The sequence below is a fragment of the Acomys russatus genome, chromosome 19 (genome assembly GCF_903995435.1).
Source record: "Acomys russatus chromosome 19, mAcoRus1.1, whole genome shotgun sequence".
NCBI lineage: Eukaryota > Metazoa > Chordata > Mammalia > Rodentia > Muridae > Acomys > Acomys russatus.
Window position 1 is genome coordinate 18544277 of NC_067155.1, and position 19644 is coordinate 18563920.

Here is a 19644-nt window from a genome sequence, read left to right on the forward strand (position 1 = left end):
TTGGCACCCTTGGTCTCCAGTTGATAAATTGTTTGCGAAGGATCAGGAGGTGCGGCTTCTTGGGGGCCTGGCCTTGCTGGGGGAGGCGTGGCTTTGCTGGGGGAGGCGTGGCCTTGCCGGGGAGGTGTGGCCTTGCTGGGGAGGTGTGGCCTTGTTGGGGGGTGTGGCCTTGCTGGGGGAGGTGTGGCCTTGTTAGGGGAGGTGTGTGTGGCCTTGTTGGAGAGGTGTGGTCTTGCTGGGGGAGGCGCGGCCTTGCTGGGGAGGTGTGGCCTTGCTGGGGGAGGCGTGGCCTTGCTGGGGGAGGCGTGGCCTTGCTGGGGAGGTGTGGCCTTGCTGGGGGAGGTGTGGCCTTGTTAGGGGAGGTGTGGCCTTGCTGGGGGAGGTGTGGCCTCGTTGAAGGAGGTGTGGCCTTGTTGTGAGGTGTGGCCTTGTTGGAGTCTGAGTGATTCTGGGGATGGGTTTTCAGGTTTCAAAAGCCCATGCCAGGCCCAGCTTCTCTCTGCCTTCCGCCTGTGGATCAGGATGTAAATCCCGTCAGCTGTCTGTCCGTCTACTGCCGTGACGATAATGGACCAACTAACCCTCCAAAACTATAATCAAGCCCCCCGCCCCGGCCCCCGCCCAGTTAAACGCTTCCTTTTCATAAGAGTTGCCTTGGTCATGGTGTCTCTTCACGGCAATAGAACAGAAACGAAAACAGACTGAGAGGTGCAGGAGCAAAGAAATAAGTGTAGATAAAGGAGCAGACAGGCCCGGAAGCTGGAGTGTTGATGGGCGGTTGGGTCGGCTCACGCCACGAAAAGCTGGATGAATGGTGATGTGAGCCTGTGACTAAGCCCAACATAGGAGGGCAGACATGAACGGGTGGTATAGGTCGTCGGACGGATGCGCGTCCGATGGAGAGGCGGGGGCGGAAGGGCAAGCGGAAACGGACGCACTCGCGGCTGGGCATTCACAGGTGAAAGGCAGGGCTTATACACTATACGGAGGGAATACATATCAATAGACATATGAGGGAGGGACATGGGGTCGTGTCTGAAGGAACGCCAGCCGAGATGGGTGACTGCCGCGTGGAAAACGGGTAGGTGGGTGGGTGGATGGATAGACGGGCGGACAGGAAAAGAGAAAGCTGGAGCCACTTGTGGGTGAGAAGATGAGGGTGTGTATAATTGAGTGGGGAGATGGGTAGATGGAGGGACGGAAGATTGGGCAGGTGGGGGAGGTTGGGGGAAGGAGGAAGATATTGAGGACATATGAATAGAAGATAGGTGACTGGGGGCTGGAGAGACGGCTCAGAGGTTAAGAGCACTGACTGCTCTTCCAGAGGTCCTGAGTTCAATTCCCAGCAACCACATGGTGGCTCACAGCCACCTATAGTGAGCTCTGGCGCCCTCTTCTGGCCTGCAGGTGTAAATGCAGGCACAACACTGTATACATAATAAATACATAAATGAATGCATCTTAAAGAAAAAAGATAGGTGACTGGATTAAAGGAAGAATGGATGATAAACAGGTAGATGATGGATAAACCGAAAGGTGGATGGAGAGACGGGTGAGGAGACGAATGATTCGTAGACTGTGCTAACAGGTGGGGGGGCTGATAACACCGAAGGTGGACGCAGAACTTCGAATGTGGATGAATGGGGGAGAGAAGCCGGAGGGAGCCCTTACCAGGAGGGTAGACACTAGCTTGAGTACTGGCACGAACTGGAACTCCACGGAGCCCCCGACGGGGTCACGAGCATGCTGCCCTCCGTCCCGAACGGCTTCGCCCAACATTCTCAGCGCCTTGTCTCGCAGAGCCTCTAGCGGGATGGCGGGGCTGAGGCGGGCAGGAGCCTCTGTGGCCCCAACAGCTGGCAAGGCGGCCACAAAACACGGGGGCGAGAAATGGTGCGGGGGCCTCAGGGAGGTCGTGACTCCTACGCCAGGCAGACCGTGGCGGCGGGGCCCGTCTTCCTCGCTTCGCCCCGGTGGGAAGAGCGTGATGGCGCGCGTCTCCGGCGTGAGGGGCACGATGTACTCGGACAGCATGGAGCGACGGCTGCGGCAGGCGCTTTCCAGGTGGATGCTGATGAGGAGGTCGTAGTAGCCCGCGCGCAGGGGCCCCGGCAGGTGCGCGTCCTCCAGGGCGTGCAGCAGCTGCGCCTGGTCCACGTGGCTGCACAGGGCATGAGCCACGCGGTTGTTGCCCAGGGCGCACACTGAGCGATACAGCGAGAGCGTGTGCGAGTGGAAGCGCTGTAGGTCCAGCCGCTCGGACAGCTCCAGGATGTCCATGCACCTGCGGCAGAGATTGGGGCGCCACAGTCAGGGGCAGCGGCGGCGGCGCGGGGTGGGGGTGGGGGGCAGGGACCTCAGAGAGGCTCCAGTGGGAAATCGGTGGCTCTGGCTAGGAATCTCAGTGTCCTACAGGATCAGGCTCCAAGGGGGGGATGGGGGATGGGGGAGAAGTGGGGGCGCTGGCTCTGGATCCAGGAGCCTTTCCGTGGTGCTGCTTGGGTTCCCCCCCACCTTACACTTGGGGTTTCTGAAACAGGTTTGAGGTCTCTCTGGCAAGTTCCAGAAACCCTGGTGTCAGGCTGGGGAACTTAAGGAGACCGTGCCGAAAGCGGGTAGGAGATGGGAGGAGGAAAAATCAAGGAAGTTCAAGGCCATCCCCAGCTATATAGCCAGTTCAGGGCTAGCCTGGGCTACGTGAGACCTTCCCTCAAAAACCTTGGAAGGGAGACACCCACCTCTCCCCCATCTCAAGGTAATAATAACGTTTTGTTTTGTTCTGTTCTGTTCTGTTTTCTGAGACAGGGTTTCTCTGTGTAGCCTTGGCTGTCCTGTACTTGCATTGTAGACCAGGCTGGCCTCGAACTCACTGAGATCCGCCTGCCTCTGCCTCCCGAGTGCTGGGATTAAAGGCGCATGCGCCACCGCGCCCAGCCTGGGTCCCCGCCCATAAGACCTGGAGATTCCTAGGATCGTGTGGAGGAGCCGTGGGGTTGTAGTTGGGAGATCCACTGAGCCCCGCAGGGCCCTGACCTGTTTTCCTCTGGGATGTGCAGCGCCATCATGGTGAGCGGCTCCTGGCACTGCACAGCCCAGCCAAGCCGCTCTCCAGCACGCCGTGTGTCCACGTGGAGGAAGTGGTTGGGCATTCGGCTCCAGGAGACGGGCATCAGCATCTGCACCTCCAGCCTTGGCGGGCACTGTGGGGCTGGGTTCTTGCGCTCGCTCAGGAACATGGCGGCTGACAGCGGCATGATGTTCTACGGGTTGGGAGAAAGGGCGGAGTCAGGAAGCCACGCCCTGCACGGGTACCCTCAGCCCGCTCCTTTCCATCCCTGCCTCCTTGCCTTCTGTTTCCCCAGCTCAAACTGGACCACGTTCTGGTTGGTGGGCAGGACAAAGACAGCAGGAAATAGCTTCGTGTTGGGTTCCACCTGGCGAGGGCGAAGGGGTCAAGGCGTGAGAGAGGGCGCAGCGTGGCCTCTGCCGTGGCCCAGTTTTGTATATCCACACTTGGGCGCTGGAGGCGGCAGGGGCTAGGGGTGAGGCTTGGGCGGGGCCACCCTGACGCAGACAGGCCAAGCATCACCTTCGGAGCGACCTGTCAGCTACATCTTTGTGCGCGTCATGGTACCTCGAGGAATGCCTTTCCTTGCTCACTCGTCAGAAGCCAGAGCGCCCCCTGACTGGCCTCCTCTGTCTGTCCTAGTGGAACCCACCTTCCAATGCCTCCCTGTCTCCCAAAGAACACTGGTGGGGGACAGCCTTGCCAGAGCCAAACTGCACCCATAGACCCAACCGTTAGTTTACAGGAGACACACGACAAGAAAAGCATTAAGAGCCGGGCGTGGTGGCGCACGCCTTTAATCCCAGCGCTCAGGAGGCAGAGGCAGGTGGATCGCTGTGAGTTCGAGGACAGCCTGGTCTACAGAGTGAGTCCAGGACAGCCAGGGCTACACAGAGAGACCTGTCTCGAAATAAATAAATAAATAAATAAAAGACCCTGTCTTTAAAAAAAAAAAAAGGAAGGAGAAAGGGCAATATGTGAGGCGATTTAAAGAACATAGAAACTCCAAAGAGATGGCTCAGAGGTTAAGAGCACTGACGGCTCTTCCAGAGGTCCTGAGTTCAATTCCCAGCAACCACATGGTGGCTCACAACCATCTATAGTGAGATCTGGCGCCCTCTTCTGGCCTGCAGGTGTACATGCAGGCAGAGCACTGTATAAATAATAATAAATCTTTAAAAAAAAAAAAAAAAAAGAACATAGAAACTCGTTAAAAGATACCGCTTTCCTGAGATTCTGACCAAACAATGACTTTTTTTTTTTTTTTGAGACAACCAGAGAACTTTGCACACAAAGTAGATTACTTGATGACAGTCAGAAACAGCCAGGAACTGGTTTTTTTTTTCTCTCTTTTCAGCGACAGCGGTATTGTGGCTCTGCCTTTTAAAAATAATCTTTGTCTTTTAAAGAGATGAAACTGTATGGTGTCGGCAATTTTCCTTCAGAGTCCTCCAGTGGGAGGTGGAAGTGGGTGTAGAGATGAGGTGCGGCTGGCTCCGAGTGGGCAGCAGTCGGAGCCGGTAATGAGGACCTGGTGGCTCCTGACTGCTCCGCTGCTCCTGGGTCTCTCTCTGATGCTCTCCGTTTAAAATAAAGCTTTGCATGCTGAGCATGGTGGCACGGGCCTGGGAGAGGATCAGGAGCTTAGGCCATCTGTAGCTACACTGCAACGGTGAGTTTAAGATTATTGTCGCATAAGATGATAAAACAGGGACTGGAGAGATGATGGCTCAGTGGCAAACAGCACTTGTTGCTCTTGCTGATGACCAAGGTTCGATTTTCCCAGCAAGCACTTGGCAGCTCACAACCATAGGTCACTCCAGTCCCAGGGCATCTGTTGCCTTCTGACCTTCATGGGCACCAGGCATGCACACGGTACGTTTACACACATGCAGGCAAAACACCCATACACGTCTTTAAAACACACACACACACACACACACACACACACACCCTGTAATCTCAGCACTTGGGAGGCGGAGGCAGAAGGATCAGGAGTTCAGGGCCATCCTGGGCTAACATGGACCAGCCTAAGCTACACAAGACCCTATCTTTAGCCGGGCGGTGGTGGCGCATCTTTAAAATAAATAAATAGATCTTGCAATGAGGAACTCCACTTAAAGGTACCTCAAAAATTAAGATAAATAAATAAATAAATAAATAAAATATTTTTGCAAAGACCACTTTAGATGGGCTAAAAGACAGGTAGGTTGGGCATATACGTGGCAAAGAATTATAATGGAGTTTGATGATGAGCTTGTGAACAAGGAGTTACTGTACAGTTTCTTCAGTGTCTCTGTACACCAAAATACATGTGAACATTTATAATAATAATAATAATAATAATAATAATAATAATAATAATAATAATAATAATAATAAAATAAAAATAGCCAGGCAGTGGTGGCACACGCCTTTAATCCCAGCACTCGGTAGGCAGAGGCAGGAGGATCTCTGTGAGTTCGAGGCCAGCCTGGTCTACAGAGAGAGTCCAGGACAGCCAAGGCTACAGAGAGAGACCCTGTCTCAAAAAAAACCAAAAAAAAAAAAAAAAAAAAAAAAAAAAAAAAAAAATATATATATATATATATATATATATATATGCTAAGAAGAAAAACCCATTGAAGATCTTGGCCCATCCTAGGGTGTCTGCTAATTGGTGATGACTGGTGTCACGCATGAAGAAGTTTACAGAACTCTCTTCAATGCCAAGGCTGCGGTGTCTCCTCCATTCTGGGCATACGTTTAATGAAAGGCTCAACGAGACAGTCTGGGAAATGCGCCTGTTTTCTCTCTCTTCGGGGTCTGACCTGAGGGGCTACCCTAAAGGGTCCATCTGGAATGCTGGGAAATGCCGACGCTGCAGTCAGGAGGGAGGGGCTGGGCTCACCTGGAAGAAGGTGTTGCTTTCTTTGCCGTTGGCCGTGAACGTCATCAAGCCAGTGGCCAAATCCACCAGGCAGCCAATGACAAGGTCCGTGTGGCTGATCCGGCCTTGCTGTCCAGGACTCACAAAATCTCCTCCCCACACCATGTAGCAGTTGCTACATTTGAGGCTGGAAAAGGCAGGCGTGGTTACGGCACACACCCTCAGTCCGGAAGCCCTGGAAGCCTCCTGTCCCATGACCTCAGAACCCCACTCCCAAACGCCCACCACCTGCAGACTGAGCACGGAAACCCCTCACCCCAGACCCCGATGACCCAGAGCCAGACTCCGTAGGTTAGTGTGCATGCCCTGGGAAGAGGAGTCAGGGGAATAAGGGAAGAGAAAGGAGAAATCAGAGCGGGCGTCAGAAAAGATGGAGGGGGAAAGTGGAAGGTGATGAAATAGAAAAAAGGTAATAGAAGAAAATAGAATGGTGCTGCCGATTTGACCAAGGAAGGAAGGAAGAAAAAAAGAAAAAAGAAAGAAAGGCTTCTGAAGTGGATGCCATGATTTCTCTTGTTCCAGGAGGTCCTCATGAACCCCAGCCAGGCAGCCCCAAAGCTGGTGGCTGGAGCCCTGATCCTCCCCATGCCAACCCCCCACCTGCACACAGCACCCCACCTGCACACAGCACCCCCACCTGCACACGGCAACCCCCATCTGCACATGCACCCCCACCTGCACACGGCAACCCCCACCTGCACACGGCAACCCCCATCTGCACATGCACCCCCCACCTGCACACAACACCCACACCTGCACACGGCACCCCCACCTGCACACAACACCCCCACCTGCACACAACACCCCCACCTGCACACGGCACCCCCACCTGCACACAGCACCCACACCTGCACACAGCACCCACACCTGCACACGGCACCCCCACCTGCACACAACACCCCCACCTGCACACAGCACCCCACCTGCACACAGCACCCCCACCTGCACACGGCAACCCCCATCTGCACATGCACCCCCACCTGCACACGGCAACCCCCACCTGCACACGGCAACCCCCATCTGCACATGCACCCCCCACCTGCACACAACACCCACACCTGCACACGGCACCCCCACCTGCACACAACACCCCCACCTGCACACACCACCCCCACCTGCACACGGCACCCCCACCTGCACACAGCACCCACACCTGCACACAGCACCCCCACCTGCACACGGCACCCCCACCTGCACACGGCACCCCCACCTGCACACAACACCCCCACCTGCACACAACACCCACACCTGCACACGGCACCCCCACCTGCACACAACACCCCCACCTGCACACAGCACCCACACCTGCACACAGCACCCCCACCTGCACACAGCACCCACACCTGCACACGGCACCCCCACCTGCACACGGCACCCCCACCTGCACACAACACCCCCACCTGCACACGGCAACCCCCACCTGCACACGGCAACCCCCATCTGCACATGCACCCCCCACCTGCACACAACACCCACACCTGCACACGGCACCCCCACCTGCACACAGCACCCCCACCTGCACACAGCACCCCCACCTGCACACAACACCCCCACCTGCACACGGCACCCCCACCTGCACACGGCACCCCCACCTGCACACGGCACCCCCACCTGCACACGGGCACCCCCACCTGCACACAGCACCCCCACCTGCACACAACACCCCCACCTGCACACGGCACCCCCACCTGCACACAACACCCACACCTGCACACAGCACCCCCACCTGCACACGGCACCCCCACCTGCACACGGCACCCCCACCTGCACACAGCACCCCCACCTGCACACAGCACCCCCACCTGCACACCGCACCCCCACCTGCACACAGCACCCCCACCTGCACACGGCCCCCCCACCTGCACACAGCACCCACACCTGCACACAGCACCCCCACCTGCACACGGCACCCCCACCTGCACACGGCACCCCCAGCTGCACACGGCACCCCCACCTGCACACAACACCCACACCTGCACACGGCACCCACACCTGCACACAACACCCCCACCTGCACACAACACCCACACCTGCACACAGCACCCCCACCTGCACACAACACCCACACCTGCACACAGCACCCCCACCTGCACACAACACCCCACCTGCACACGGCACCCCCACCTGCACACAACACCCACACCTGCACACAGCACCCCCACCTGCACACGGCACCCCCACCTGCACACGGCACCCCCACCTGCACACAGCACCCCCACCTGCACACAGCACCCCCACCTGCACACGGCACCCCCACCTGCACACAACACCCCCACCTGCACACGGCACCCCCACCTGCACACAACACCCACACCTGCACACAGCACCCCCACCTGCACACGGCACCCCCACCTGCACACGGCACCCCCACCTGCACACGGCACCCCCACCTGCACACAACACCCACACCTGCACACGGCACCCACACCTGCACACAACACCCCCACCTGCACACAACACCCACACCTGCACACAGCACCCACACCTGCACACAACACCCCCACCTGCACACGGCACCCCCACCTGCACACGGCACCCCCACCTGCACACAACACCCACACCTGCACACAACACCCCCACCTGCACACGGCACCCCCACCTGCACACAACACCCACACCTGCACACAACACCCCCACCTGCACACGGCACCCCCACCTGCACACGGCACCCCCACCTGCACACAACACCCACACCTGCACACGGCACCCACACCTGCACACAACACCCCACCTGCACACAACACCCACACCTGCACACAACACCCACACATGCACACGGCACCCCCACCTGCACACAGCACCCCCACCCTCCCCCAGCACCTGCTGTGGACGTTGCCTTGTTCGTCCCCCATCGTCACCGTCACCGCCCGGACCTTGCTGATGTCGAAGCTCATGTCGTGTTGATGGTAGTCAGGAGTGACCCAGCCCACCCACACGCAGCTGGGCTCCTGACCCGCGAAGACCCTCACAGAGTAATAGTACTGGGGGCACAGAGAGAGGACGGGGGATCAGCCAGGAAAATGGCCGTTCTCTGGGCTCTAAACCCACGTCACGGACTCTAGGCACTTCTGGGAGTTTAATGCAAAGTCACTAGATAAGAAACTGCCTGCGTCTAAGTGTGCTAGTGTGCCTATTCAGGCTTTCCAAGATTGGGGGACCCCTTGGGAAAATTTGGTGGCACCCCTACACATGGGTCCTTCTTCAAACAACAGCAAAGCAATAAAATAGCTCACAATAATAGCTTGCTGCTCTAGGTAGGTTTCTACCCCACCCAACCCCCTCTGTCTCTTGGTTTTTTGAGACAAGGTTTCTCTGTGTAGCCTTGGCTGTCCTGGACTCACTTTGTAGACCAGGCTGGCCTCGAACTCACAGAGATCCGCCTGCCTCTGCCTCCCGAGTGCTGAGATTAAAGGCGTGCGCCACCACGCCCGGCTGATAACTAGAGATTTTTACTCCCAGGAATATATGAGCGTGGTCATTGTGAATTTCAAGTATTACACTTAAATAGTTGATCCCAGACATTGGCTTTATCCTCTGGGCTTTGGGGTCCCTAAGAGTTATATGAGTTCGCCTTAAAGCTTCACTCTCCCACCCCACCCCCACCCGCTTCAGGTCACTAACGCATGCGCACATGGGGGCTCAAAGGATTGCATTCACTAACGCATGTGCACATGGGGCTGCATCCACGTGTATTGCATTCCGACCCTCTGGAGGGTGCTGGGCTATCTCGAATATAACGGGGACATCCCTGAATTGGAACTCTTGGATTTCCCTGTCATGCCGAGGGGTCCCCCCGAATTTGAGGGTTCTGGGCGCACACCGTGGTAGTGTTGAGGATAATCTCGGGGTCGTCGCGGTTGTCAGCGGGTACCACATCTCGAGGGAGCCGGGGGAGAGAGGGGGTGCTGGGAGGCTGAGTCAACATGGCGACCTTCTTGGCCTTGAATAAGAACCTGGCGGTCAGAGGAGAGCCTGCCGTGAGGTGCGGCTCCTGCGCCCAGCCCCTGCGCTCCTGCCCGGGCCACCATGCCGCCCATGTCTGTCCTGCTTAGACCCTTCCCTCTAACGTCAAGTAGCCTGCCTCTGGAAAGAATGGATTCCTGACCGGCCCAGGCCGGACTATTCTGGAAGGTGCCGCGTGCTGGGCTTGTGGGTGCTGGGCTGCTCCCATTTAAAGAGGGCAACCGATAGTTGTGTGTGGCTGTGCTCAAGAACTGGGCGGTGAGACAAGAGGGTTAGGGGTTCAAGGCCGCCCTCAGCTTTACAGCAAGTTCAAGGCCAGCCTGGGCTATAAAAATAAAAACAAAGCAAAGGGGACAAACAGAAGGAAGTATTGGGAACACACAGTGGTTTCCCTAAATCAACATTATCCATTGTGTTGTATTTGTTTAGTGTGTGTGTGTGTGAGAGAGAGAGAGAGAGAGAGAGAGAGAGAGAGAATGCATATTCGTGTTGGTGTACGTGTGTGTACATGCATGTAGAGTCCAGAGGACAACCGTTAGGGGTCCACAGGAGGTGACACCCACCTTGTTTTATGAGAAAGTATCTTTTGTTGGCATGGAGCTCACCTGAGTAAGCTAGGCTGCCTAGCCAGTGAACCCATCAACCTGCCTGTCTCCACCCCACCCCAGCCGCAGCCCTGGGGCTACAAGCATGTGTTACCACCCCCTTTTTGTGGGTTCTGGGGGGACCAAACTGAAGGCTCATGCTTTCAAGGTAAGCATTTTGCTGACTGGATCACCCTCCCAGAACTGTTTGGGTTTGTGAGTGCGTGCATGCGTGTGTGCATGTGTGCGTGTGTGTGTGTGTGTGTGTGCACACATGCGTGTGGATTGATGTTGTTTGTTTGTTTTTGAGACAGGCAGGCTCTCGTTATATGGTCCAGACTGGTCTGGGATTCAGCGCGAGAACAGTCCGCCTGCCTCTGCCTTCCACATGCTAGGACTACAGGCGAAGTCACCATGCCAGGCTGGCAAGTCTTCACTGCATAGCCCTGTCTTATACACTGCAAGGTGTGTGGAATCTTCCGGCAACAGCCACCTCGAACACTCCAGTTTTCAAACAACCTCCAAGGGACAGTCTGTACTGAGTTGAAAACCACTACCGTAACCGGGGAAAGCAGACCTTCTTTCAGTCTGGAACAGAGTTTCTCCGTGTGGCCCTGGCTGTCCTGGACTCGCTTCTAGACCAGGCTGGCCTCGAACTCACAGAGATCCGCCTGCCTCTGCCTCCCGCGTGCTGGGATTAAAGGCGTGCACCTCTGCCGCGCAGCTAGAGTTCACCAGTTTCATTCCCTAGTGGAAGTGACAGCATCGCTGGACGATAAAAGCCCTCACCTGAGACGAGACCTCTCAGTGCTCCGACCTCACTTAGCACAACTGGGCCCCCTTGGAGTACAATGGAGGCTTCTTAAATTATCAAGGCTGTATAACTGGGGACCCCGAAACAGACCCCGAGCCCCCAACTCCAGCCCCAGTCTTGACTCACCCTCTCTTCTTGTTCTTCTCGGTGGTGGTGTCTTTCTCATTCTCTGCTCTCGCGGGCTGGGCCTCTCCCCCAGCCTGGGCAGGGCCTCCGGGCGCCCCTTCCTTGGCAGTTCCATCCTTGCCCCCCTCAGCCTCTCCCCAGCCTCCAGCTGAGCGGCGCAGGTTTTCATAGTCCGGATCTGGCTCTGCTGCCCGGGCCTCGTCTTCGGCAGGCGGCTGCAGGCCAGGAGATGCCAGGGGTGTGGCCCCTGCGGTGCAGCGGAAGTGCTGGTGGAACTGGACCGGAAGGCTTAGCCGGAGAAACAGCATCTCCACCAGACTGTTCTGTGAGCCCCAGGTGCGGTGTGTCAGGCGCAGGCAGGGAGGTGTGTCCACGGTGCCATCCATGCGGGCCACCTTGTGAGGAGGAAGGGAGGGAGCTCTGAGCCAGGCTTGTGAGCTGGGCCAGGCCGCTGGGCCTAAACATGGTTACTACGTGTAAAAACACAGGTGGAGCCTGTGTGTGAATTATCTAAAATGACGTAATGGGGCTTTGGCTGTGGAGAGCTGTCAGCCGCTGTCAAACTCTAGAGCCCCTGCCTAGAATCCTCCAGTGAGGGGCTAGGGGCGTGGCTCAGTGGTAGAGCCCCTGCCTAGAATCCCCCCAGTGAGGGGCTGGGGTGTGGCTCAGTGGTAGAGCCCCTGCCTAGAATCCCCCAGTGAGGGGCTGGGGGAGTTGCTCAGTGGTAGAGCCCCTGCCTAGAACTCCCCCAGTGAGGGGCTGGGGTGTGGCTCAGTGGTAGAGCCCCTGCCTAGCATGTGAAATGCCCGAGGTTCAATTCCCTGGAATGACCACAAAAGAGAAAGAAGATATGCTATCTAGCGTGTATCTCTGCCGGTGTCTGGGCCTCAGCACCACAGAATAATAATAATCCTGTGAGTGGGGTTGGGAGGGGGGTCAGTTCTTACCTCGTAGTGGGGGTGCTCAAGGGGCACAGGCTCAAACTGAGGAAGGCTCTTGCTAAACCAGGTGGTCACCGGGCGCTGCATGTTGATGGCGAATGGCTCGAAGCCTTCCTGGAGGCCGCAGATGGCAAAGAACCTCAGGGAGCTGACATCCTGGCCCAGGTTCAGGTGACCCACCTGACCAAGCCCCAAGCTGCACACCGGCAGGAAGCCTGAGGGACAGCGACAGTGGATGGCGTGAGTAGGGGGATGGCGCGGGGGTGTGGGGGCATCCACGGTGGAGGACGGGAGAACAGGTAACCGAAGTCGCAGCTCTCACCGTCCCCGATGTCGATGTCGCGGAAGGCCGTTTCCGAGCCCGAGTCGGACATGAGGACCTCTCCGTTGAGGGTGAAGATGATGTTGTTCTCCGTGAGGTCGATCATGCAGCCGACGACGTCCCCTGACTGCCAGGGGCGCCCAAACGGCTCACTGCCCAGGTGCCAGCGTTGGCCCTGTGTGAGGGGGAACCCCCAGGAACGCAGGATGCAGACACACACACACACACAAAGAAGACACACAGAGGATTCAGTTCAGGGCATGTGAGGCAGAAGGCCACCCAAAGCACACCCTCATCTGCCTCAAAATTGCATCCGTGAACCTTGAAACCGCCTTCACTCTTCCCCGCCCCATGCCTGCTGCCGAGCAGAGCCTATCAGAACCCTCCACCCAGACCCGCAGGTTCCCATGGTAATGTGGATGGGGGATGGTTGGTACAGGGCTGGACCGGGAAGAGGGATGCACAGCTCAGAGTCCTCTCTACTTGATTGCGGGAAGAAAGAAAACGCTCGGAGATGCACGTATAAGCAAACAGCAGTAGGGTGGGACAGATGGGACACGTGGAGGGACAGACAGACAGAGAGGAAGGTAGATGCTGCTGGATTTGGAGAGACATGCGCCTGTAACTCTGGCATTCAGGAGACTGGGGCAGGAGGTCTGTGAGTTTGAGGCCAGCCTGGGCTAAATAGCAAGTTCCAATCTAGCCTGGGATATTCATCAAGACCCTGTCTTTAAAAAAAAAAAAAAAAAAGGAAGGGCTGGAGAGACTGGCTTCTCTTCCAAAGGTCATGAGTTCAATTCCCACCAACCACGTGGTGGCTCACAGCCATCTATAGTGAGATCTGATGCCCTCTTCTGGCCTGCAGGTGCACATAATAATAAATAAATAAATCTTAAAAAAAAAAAAAAAAAAAAAAGACTGGGCGTGGTGGCGCACGCCTTTAATCCCAGCACTCGGGAGGCAGAGGCAGGTGGATCTCAGTGAGTTCGAGGCCAGCCTGGTCTACAAAGTGAGTCCAGGACAGCAAAGGCTACACAGAGAGACCCTGTCTTAAAAAACAAAAACAAAAAATGTATAGTGGTGCTGCACGCCTTTAATCCCAGCACTCGGGAGGCAGAGGCAGGTGGATCGCTGTGAGTTCGAGGCCAGCCTGGTCTACAGAGTGAGTTCCAGGACAGCCAAGGCTACACAGAGAGACGCTGTCTTGGAAAACAAAAAACAAAATGCATGGATGGACAATGTTGAGTAGTACGGACGGACGGACGGACGGACGGATAGGTGAATGAGTGGACAAACAGCACGGCAGATGCATGCATCAACGGACAAGGAGGCACACACATGTAACTAGGAGAAACCACAGGGCCTGACAGACCGGGGCCCAGTAAGGCGACGCACCCGATGCCCATTGAAGACATAGGCCAAGTCGTCAGCCCCCAGCTCCACATCGGGCCTCAGCTCAGGCCGCGCCCAGCCCACTCGCATCTCCCCCGTGGTGACTGCTTCGAACTCGAAGTACCAGCGGCCGCTCTGCACTGCGTAGGACTTCTCTGCCCGGAAGATGCGGGCCCGGTCCCCACGAGACTGGCTGTCCACCTGACCTACAGAGAGGGCCAGGTAGAGTGAGAGAGGCTGGGCAGGAAGTGGAGATCCCAAGATAGCAACCAGAGGCGAGAGACCAGAAAAAGGGAGGCTTTTCATTTCACAAGGTCTCTGTTAAAAGATCGGGAAAGTGGCCAGGCATGGTGGCGCACGCCTCTAATCCCAGCACTCGGGAGGCAGAGGCAGGCAGATCGCTGTGAGTTCGAGTCCAGCCTAGTCTACAGAGTGAGTCCAGGACAGCCAGGGCTACACAGAGAGACCCTGTCTCGAAAAAACCAAAACAACAACAACAAAAAGAAAACCAAAAAAACCCCAAAAAACAAAAACCAAAACAAACCAAAACAAACAAACAAACAAAAATCAGGAATGTTAACCACTGGAGGCTGCCTGGGTCAGGGGTCAGGGGTCAAGGTCAAGGTGAGCACAAGGGGTGGAGAGGGAGGTCAGCACTCACTGGGTTCCTGGTCAGGCGGCTCTATGTTGTAGCCGTAGCCCAGCAGGGTGCGCACGGCCTGGCAGAGGCTGTCCCGGTTGCTGCGCTTGGTGGCTTCGTCCAGCAGGCGGTAGGGCACGAGGCGGGGGTTTCTGCGCGCCGGGATGTCCTGCACGGCACTGTAGCTCCAGCCCTGCGCCACGCGGTCTCTGGCCCACACGTTGTGCCCGTTCTCTGCCAGCCGGTCCACCAGAGTTGTCTGCGCAGGTGTCAGCCTCACGTGGCTCAGGTCCAGCGGAGCCGGCTTGTATCCGTTGCTCATCATATAGCTGCAGAGGGGACAGACTCACTGTGTAGACCAGGCTAGGCTGAGACTCACTGTGTAGACCAGGCTAGGCTGGGACTCACTGTATAGACCAGGCTAGGCCGGGACTCACTGTGTAGACCAGGCTAGGCCAGGACTCACTGTGTAGACCAGGCTAGGCTGGGACTCACTGTATAGACCAGGCTAGGCCGGGACTCACTGTGTAGACCAGGCTAGGCCGGGACTCACTGTGTAGAACAGATTAGGCTGGGAGTCACTGTGTAGACCAGGCTAGGCTGGGAGTCACTGTGTAGACCAGGCTATGCCGGGACTCACTGTGTAGAACAGATTAGGCTGGGAGTCACTGTGTAGACCAGGCTAGGCTGGGAGTCACTGTGTAGACCAGGCTATGCCGGGACTCACTGTGTAGAACAGATTAGGCTGGGAGTCACTGTGTAGACCAGGCTAGGCTGGGAGTCACTGTGTAGACCAGGCTATGCCGGGACTCACTGTGTAGACCAGGCTAGGCTGGGACTCATTGTATAGAGCAGGCTAGGCTGGGACTCACTGTGTAGACCAGGCTAGGCTGGGACTCACTGTGTAGACCAGGCTAGGCTGGGACTCACTGTATAGACCAGGCTAGGCTGGGACTCACTGTGTAGACCAGGCTAGGCTGGGACTCATTGTATAGAGCAGGCTAGGCTAGGACTCACTGTGTAAAACAGACTGGGCTGGGACTCACTGTGTAGACCAGGCTAGGCTGGGACTCACTGTGTAGACCAGGCTGGCTTTGAACTTGCAGATCTGCCTCTTGCATACTAGAATTAAAGGGGTACCACCACACTGGACTGATTGTAGATTCTTGGCCTGTCCCAGGACTCCAGGATTCCATATTTATGTGGGTTCCCAGGACTGACCTACTGGTGGGGCTCAGCATTACTGACCTCTGCGGCCCTTTCATTTAAAAAAAAAGTCAATTTATATTTTTATGTGTGTGTGTCTGGGTGAGTTTCTGAGGCCTAAAGAGGACATTAGCTCCTGCGGGACTGGAGTTAGATTTGTCTGTGAACCTCCATGTGGTGCTGGAAACTGAACCTGGGTCCTCTGGGAGAGCAGCCAGTGCTCTGACACACTGAGCCACACCAGCAAGGCCTCTTCATCTCAGTGCCAGGAGCCTTATGAGGGTTTTGCTGTTTTTAAGATGCGGGGGGGGGGGGGGGGGGGGGGGGGGGTTGTCTCACTATATATCCCGGACTGTTTCAAACTCATATTTGCTTCTGTCTCAGTTTGCGGAGTGAGCCTGTGCTCAGCTATGCCTCGTTTCGGGGGGCCCTTTCCTTTGACCCTGATACCACACTTTGTGACTTCTCACCTTTCAGATTTCTTACTTCTGACCCATATCCAATCATTCCTTTTTTTGAGGGGGTTGGTTTTTCAAGACAGGGTCTCTCTCTGTGTAGCCTTGGCTGTCCTGGACTCACTATGTAGACCAGGCTGGCCTCGAACTCACAGCGATCCGCCTGCCTCTGCCTCCCGAGTGCTGGGATTAAAGGCATGCGCCATCACACCCGGCAGTTTTTTTTTTTTTTTTAAGATTTATTTATTATGTACACAGTGCTCTGCCTGCATGTACACCTGCACACCAGAAGAGGGCACCAGATCTCAGTATAGATGGTTGTGAGCCACCATGTGGTTGCTGGAAATTGAACTCAGGACCTCTGGAAGAGCAGTCAGTGCTCTTAACCTCTGAGCCATCCCTCCAGCCCCCATGCAGTTGGCTTTTACACACCTGGCTTTGAAGCCCTTGACCTTTGAACTCAGGGCCTCTGTTCCCTCACCCATCAACACCCTAGGGCCAATTACTTACGGCTCCAGCCACCTTCGAATTCTCACTGTCTATCTCTGACTCTGGACTTTAAAATGGGAACATCACCTTGAATTCCTTGGGGCAGATCTTGACCCTGCATGCCCGGTTCAGTCTCTGTCTCTGGAGATCCTAATTCCTTAATCCTGGATACCCACTTCTGACCCCGGAGCCCTAACCCCTGACCCTGCATCCTGTGCGGCTACATCTATGACCTTGGCCTCACCATATGGCTCTTTCAGACCTCGCTATGAGTCCTTTCCCCAGCCAGGCCCCGGGGCCAGCCCCACTCACGTCTTCGGGAGTTTCGTCTTCTTCAGGTTGTCCTCGGCTTTCTCATCTGCCATGCCCACATGGCAGCCTAGGGCCAGCAGTGTCCTGAGCGGGGGTAGCAGGACAAGGTCACAGCCCACAGAACTCTCTGCTCCCACCACCTCTGTCCCCACCACCTCCACCCCCACCACCTCCGCCCCCACCGCCTCTGCCCTCACCACCTCCACCCCCACCACCTCTGCCCTCACCACCTCTGCCCTCACCGCCTCTGCCCCCACCGCCTCTGCCCCCACCGCCTCTGCCCTCACCGCCTCTGCCCCCACCACCTCCGTCCCCACCACTTCTGCCCTCACCACCTCTGCCCTCACCACCTCTGTCCCCACCACCTCTGTCCCCACCACCTCTGTCCACACCACCTCTGTCCCCACCACCTCTGCCCCCACCACCTCTGTCCCCACCACCTCTGCCCCTGGGTCTCTCTCTGGTTGCTGTGGCGTCTGTGCTTCTCCGCCTCTCTGGGTTTCGTTGACCTCTGTCATCCTACATTTTTTCTACACTTCTTTGGTTATGGTCGGTTCTTCCTGGCTTCTTTCTTTGTCCCTTTCCATGTTTATCTGGCCTTTGCTATGGCTCCCCCTGCCGCCCACTTCACAGAGTGTGAGAGTGAGTGTCTCGCTGTGTCACCTGGGCCACTCTCAAAGTCTCTGACTCAGGCCGTCCTCACAGTCCCGCCTCTCAAGTGTCTGGGATGATGGAGGCACACACACCATATCACCACCACACACACACACACACACACACACACACACACACACACACCACCACACCTGCTTTTCTCTCTCACACACACATCACTACACCTGCTTTTTTCTTGGGTGCTGTTTCTCATTTCCTTTGCTGTGATAAAATATTCCGTCTGTCTCACAGCTCCCATCTGCCTCGGGTACCACATGTGTGTGTGCATGTGTGTGTGTGCATATGTAGAAGCCACAATGCCAGATGTTTTTCTCACCTATTTCTGCCTTATTTTGTGAGGCAAGATCTCTCACTCAATCTAGAGTTCACCAAATGAGTACATGGGCTGGTGGTCAAGCTCCTCCCCAGTGCTGGTAGCACAGGTGCGTGCCACCACAGGTGGCTTTTTATATGGGCTCTGGAGATCTAAACTCAGCTCCTCCAGCTTATGCAGCAAGCTCTCTAGTCACTGAGCTACCTTCCAGCCCCTGTGTATGCTAAAAGAGGATTCTAGCATTGACCCACACCCCAACTGCTCACTGGAGGATTCTAGGCAGGGGCTCTACCACTGAGCCACACCCCAGCCCCTCACTGGGGGATTCTAGGCAGGGGCTCTACCACTGAGCCACACTCCAGCCCCTCACTGGGGGATTCTAGGCAGGGGCTTTACCACTGAGCCACGCCCCAGCCCCTCACTAGGGGATTCTAGGCAGGGGCTCTACCACTGAGCCACACCCCAGCCCCTAACTGGGGGATTCCAGGCAGGGGCTCTACCACTGACCCACGCCCCAGCCCCTCACTGGGGGATTCTAGGCAGGGGCTCTACCACTGAGCCACGCCCCAGCCCCTCACTGGGGGATTCTAGGCAGGGGCTCTACCACTGAGCCACACCCCAGCCCCTCACTGGGGGATTCTAGGCAGGGGCTCTACCACTGAGCCACACCCCAGCCCCTCACTGGGGGATTCTAGGCAAGGGCCTCTACCACTGAGCCACACCCCAGCCCCTCACTGGGGGATTCTAGGCAGGGGCTCTACCACAGAGCCACATCCCAGCCCCTCACTGGGGGATTCCAGGCAGGGGCTCTACCACTGAGCCACACCCCAGCCCCTCACTGGGGGATTCTAGGCAGGGGCTCTACCACTGAGCCACACCCTAGCCCCTCTGGCTTCTTTTCTCCCAGTCTCTGCCCTTTGCCTCCCCCTGACCATCAGTCACCCCCACTCCCTGCTCCCCTGAGCCCTCTCTCACTTGAGTGTCTCCCCTGACATCTGCAAGTTGTAATTCCGCTCAGGCTCTGGCAAACTGTGGAAATCCACAAGACATGGGTGCAGCCTCTTGTTGTCATCCCGAACCTAGAGAAACACTGGCGTCAACGTTTGGGCTCCCCTTCACAAACACCCCGCTCTTACACGGTGACCCACTGATCATCCCTCTCAGGGTCTAGGCTCACCGGACCGTAGGTCCATCCCTGCTCAATGCGAGTCAGCGCCCAGAGTTCATGAATGTTCTCCGCCAGTTTCTCCCGGATCCGCTCCAGGTGGGGAGGCAAGACGATCTGGGGGTACAGGGACATTTGTGAGATCTGCGGGATCCTATTGCACCCCCACTGTGACCTTGATACCGCAAAGCCTTATCCCCTGCCTTAACTAGAAAGATAATGTCAGCCAGGCGGTGATGGCGCATGCCTTT

The 19644-nt window shown here is 56.6% G+C and overlaps 1 protein-coding gene across 1 annotated transcript in view; it reads right to left on the reverse strand.

Annotated features, from left to right (window-relative positions):
- Ryr1 (ryanodine receptor 1) overlaps positions 1-19644 on the reverse strand; it is a 120274-nt gene that overhangs the window by 81302 nt on the left and 19328 nt on the right. The window contains 14 exon segments of the mRNA XM_051162053.1: positions 1672-2284; positions 3034-3260; positions 3348-3434; positions 5958-6123; positions 8817-8977; positions 9817-9949; positions 11484-11878; positions 12431-12639; positions 12747-12921; positions 14142-14344; positions 14800-15107; positions 17241-17324; positions 19204-19307; positions 19406-19510. Coding sequence (XP_051018010.1) covers positions 1672-2284; positions 3034-3260; positions 3348-3434; positions 5958-6123; positions 8817-8977; positions 9817-9949; positions 11484-11878; positions 12431-12639; positions 12747-12921; positions 14142-14344; positions 14800-15107; positions 17241-17324; positions 19204-19307; positions 19406-19510 — 2970 coding nt within the window.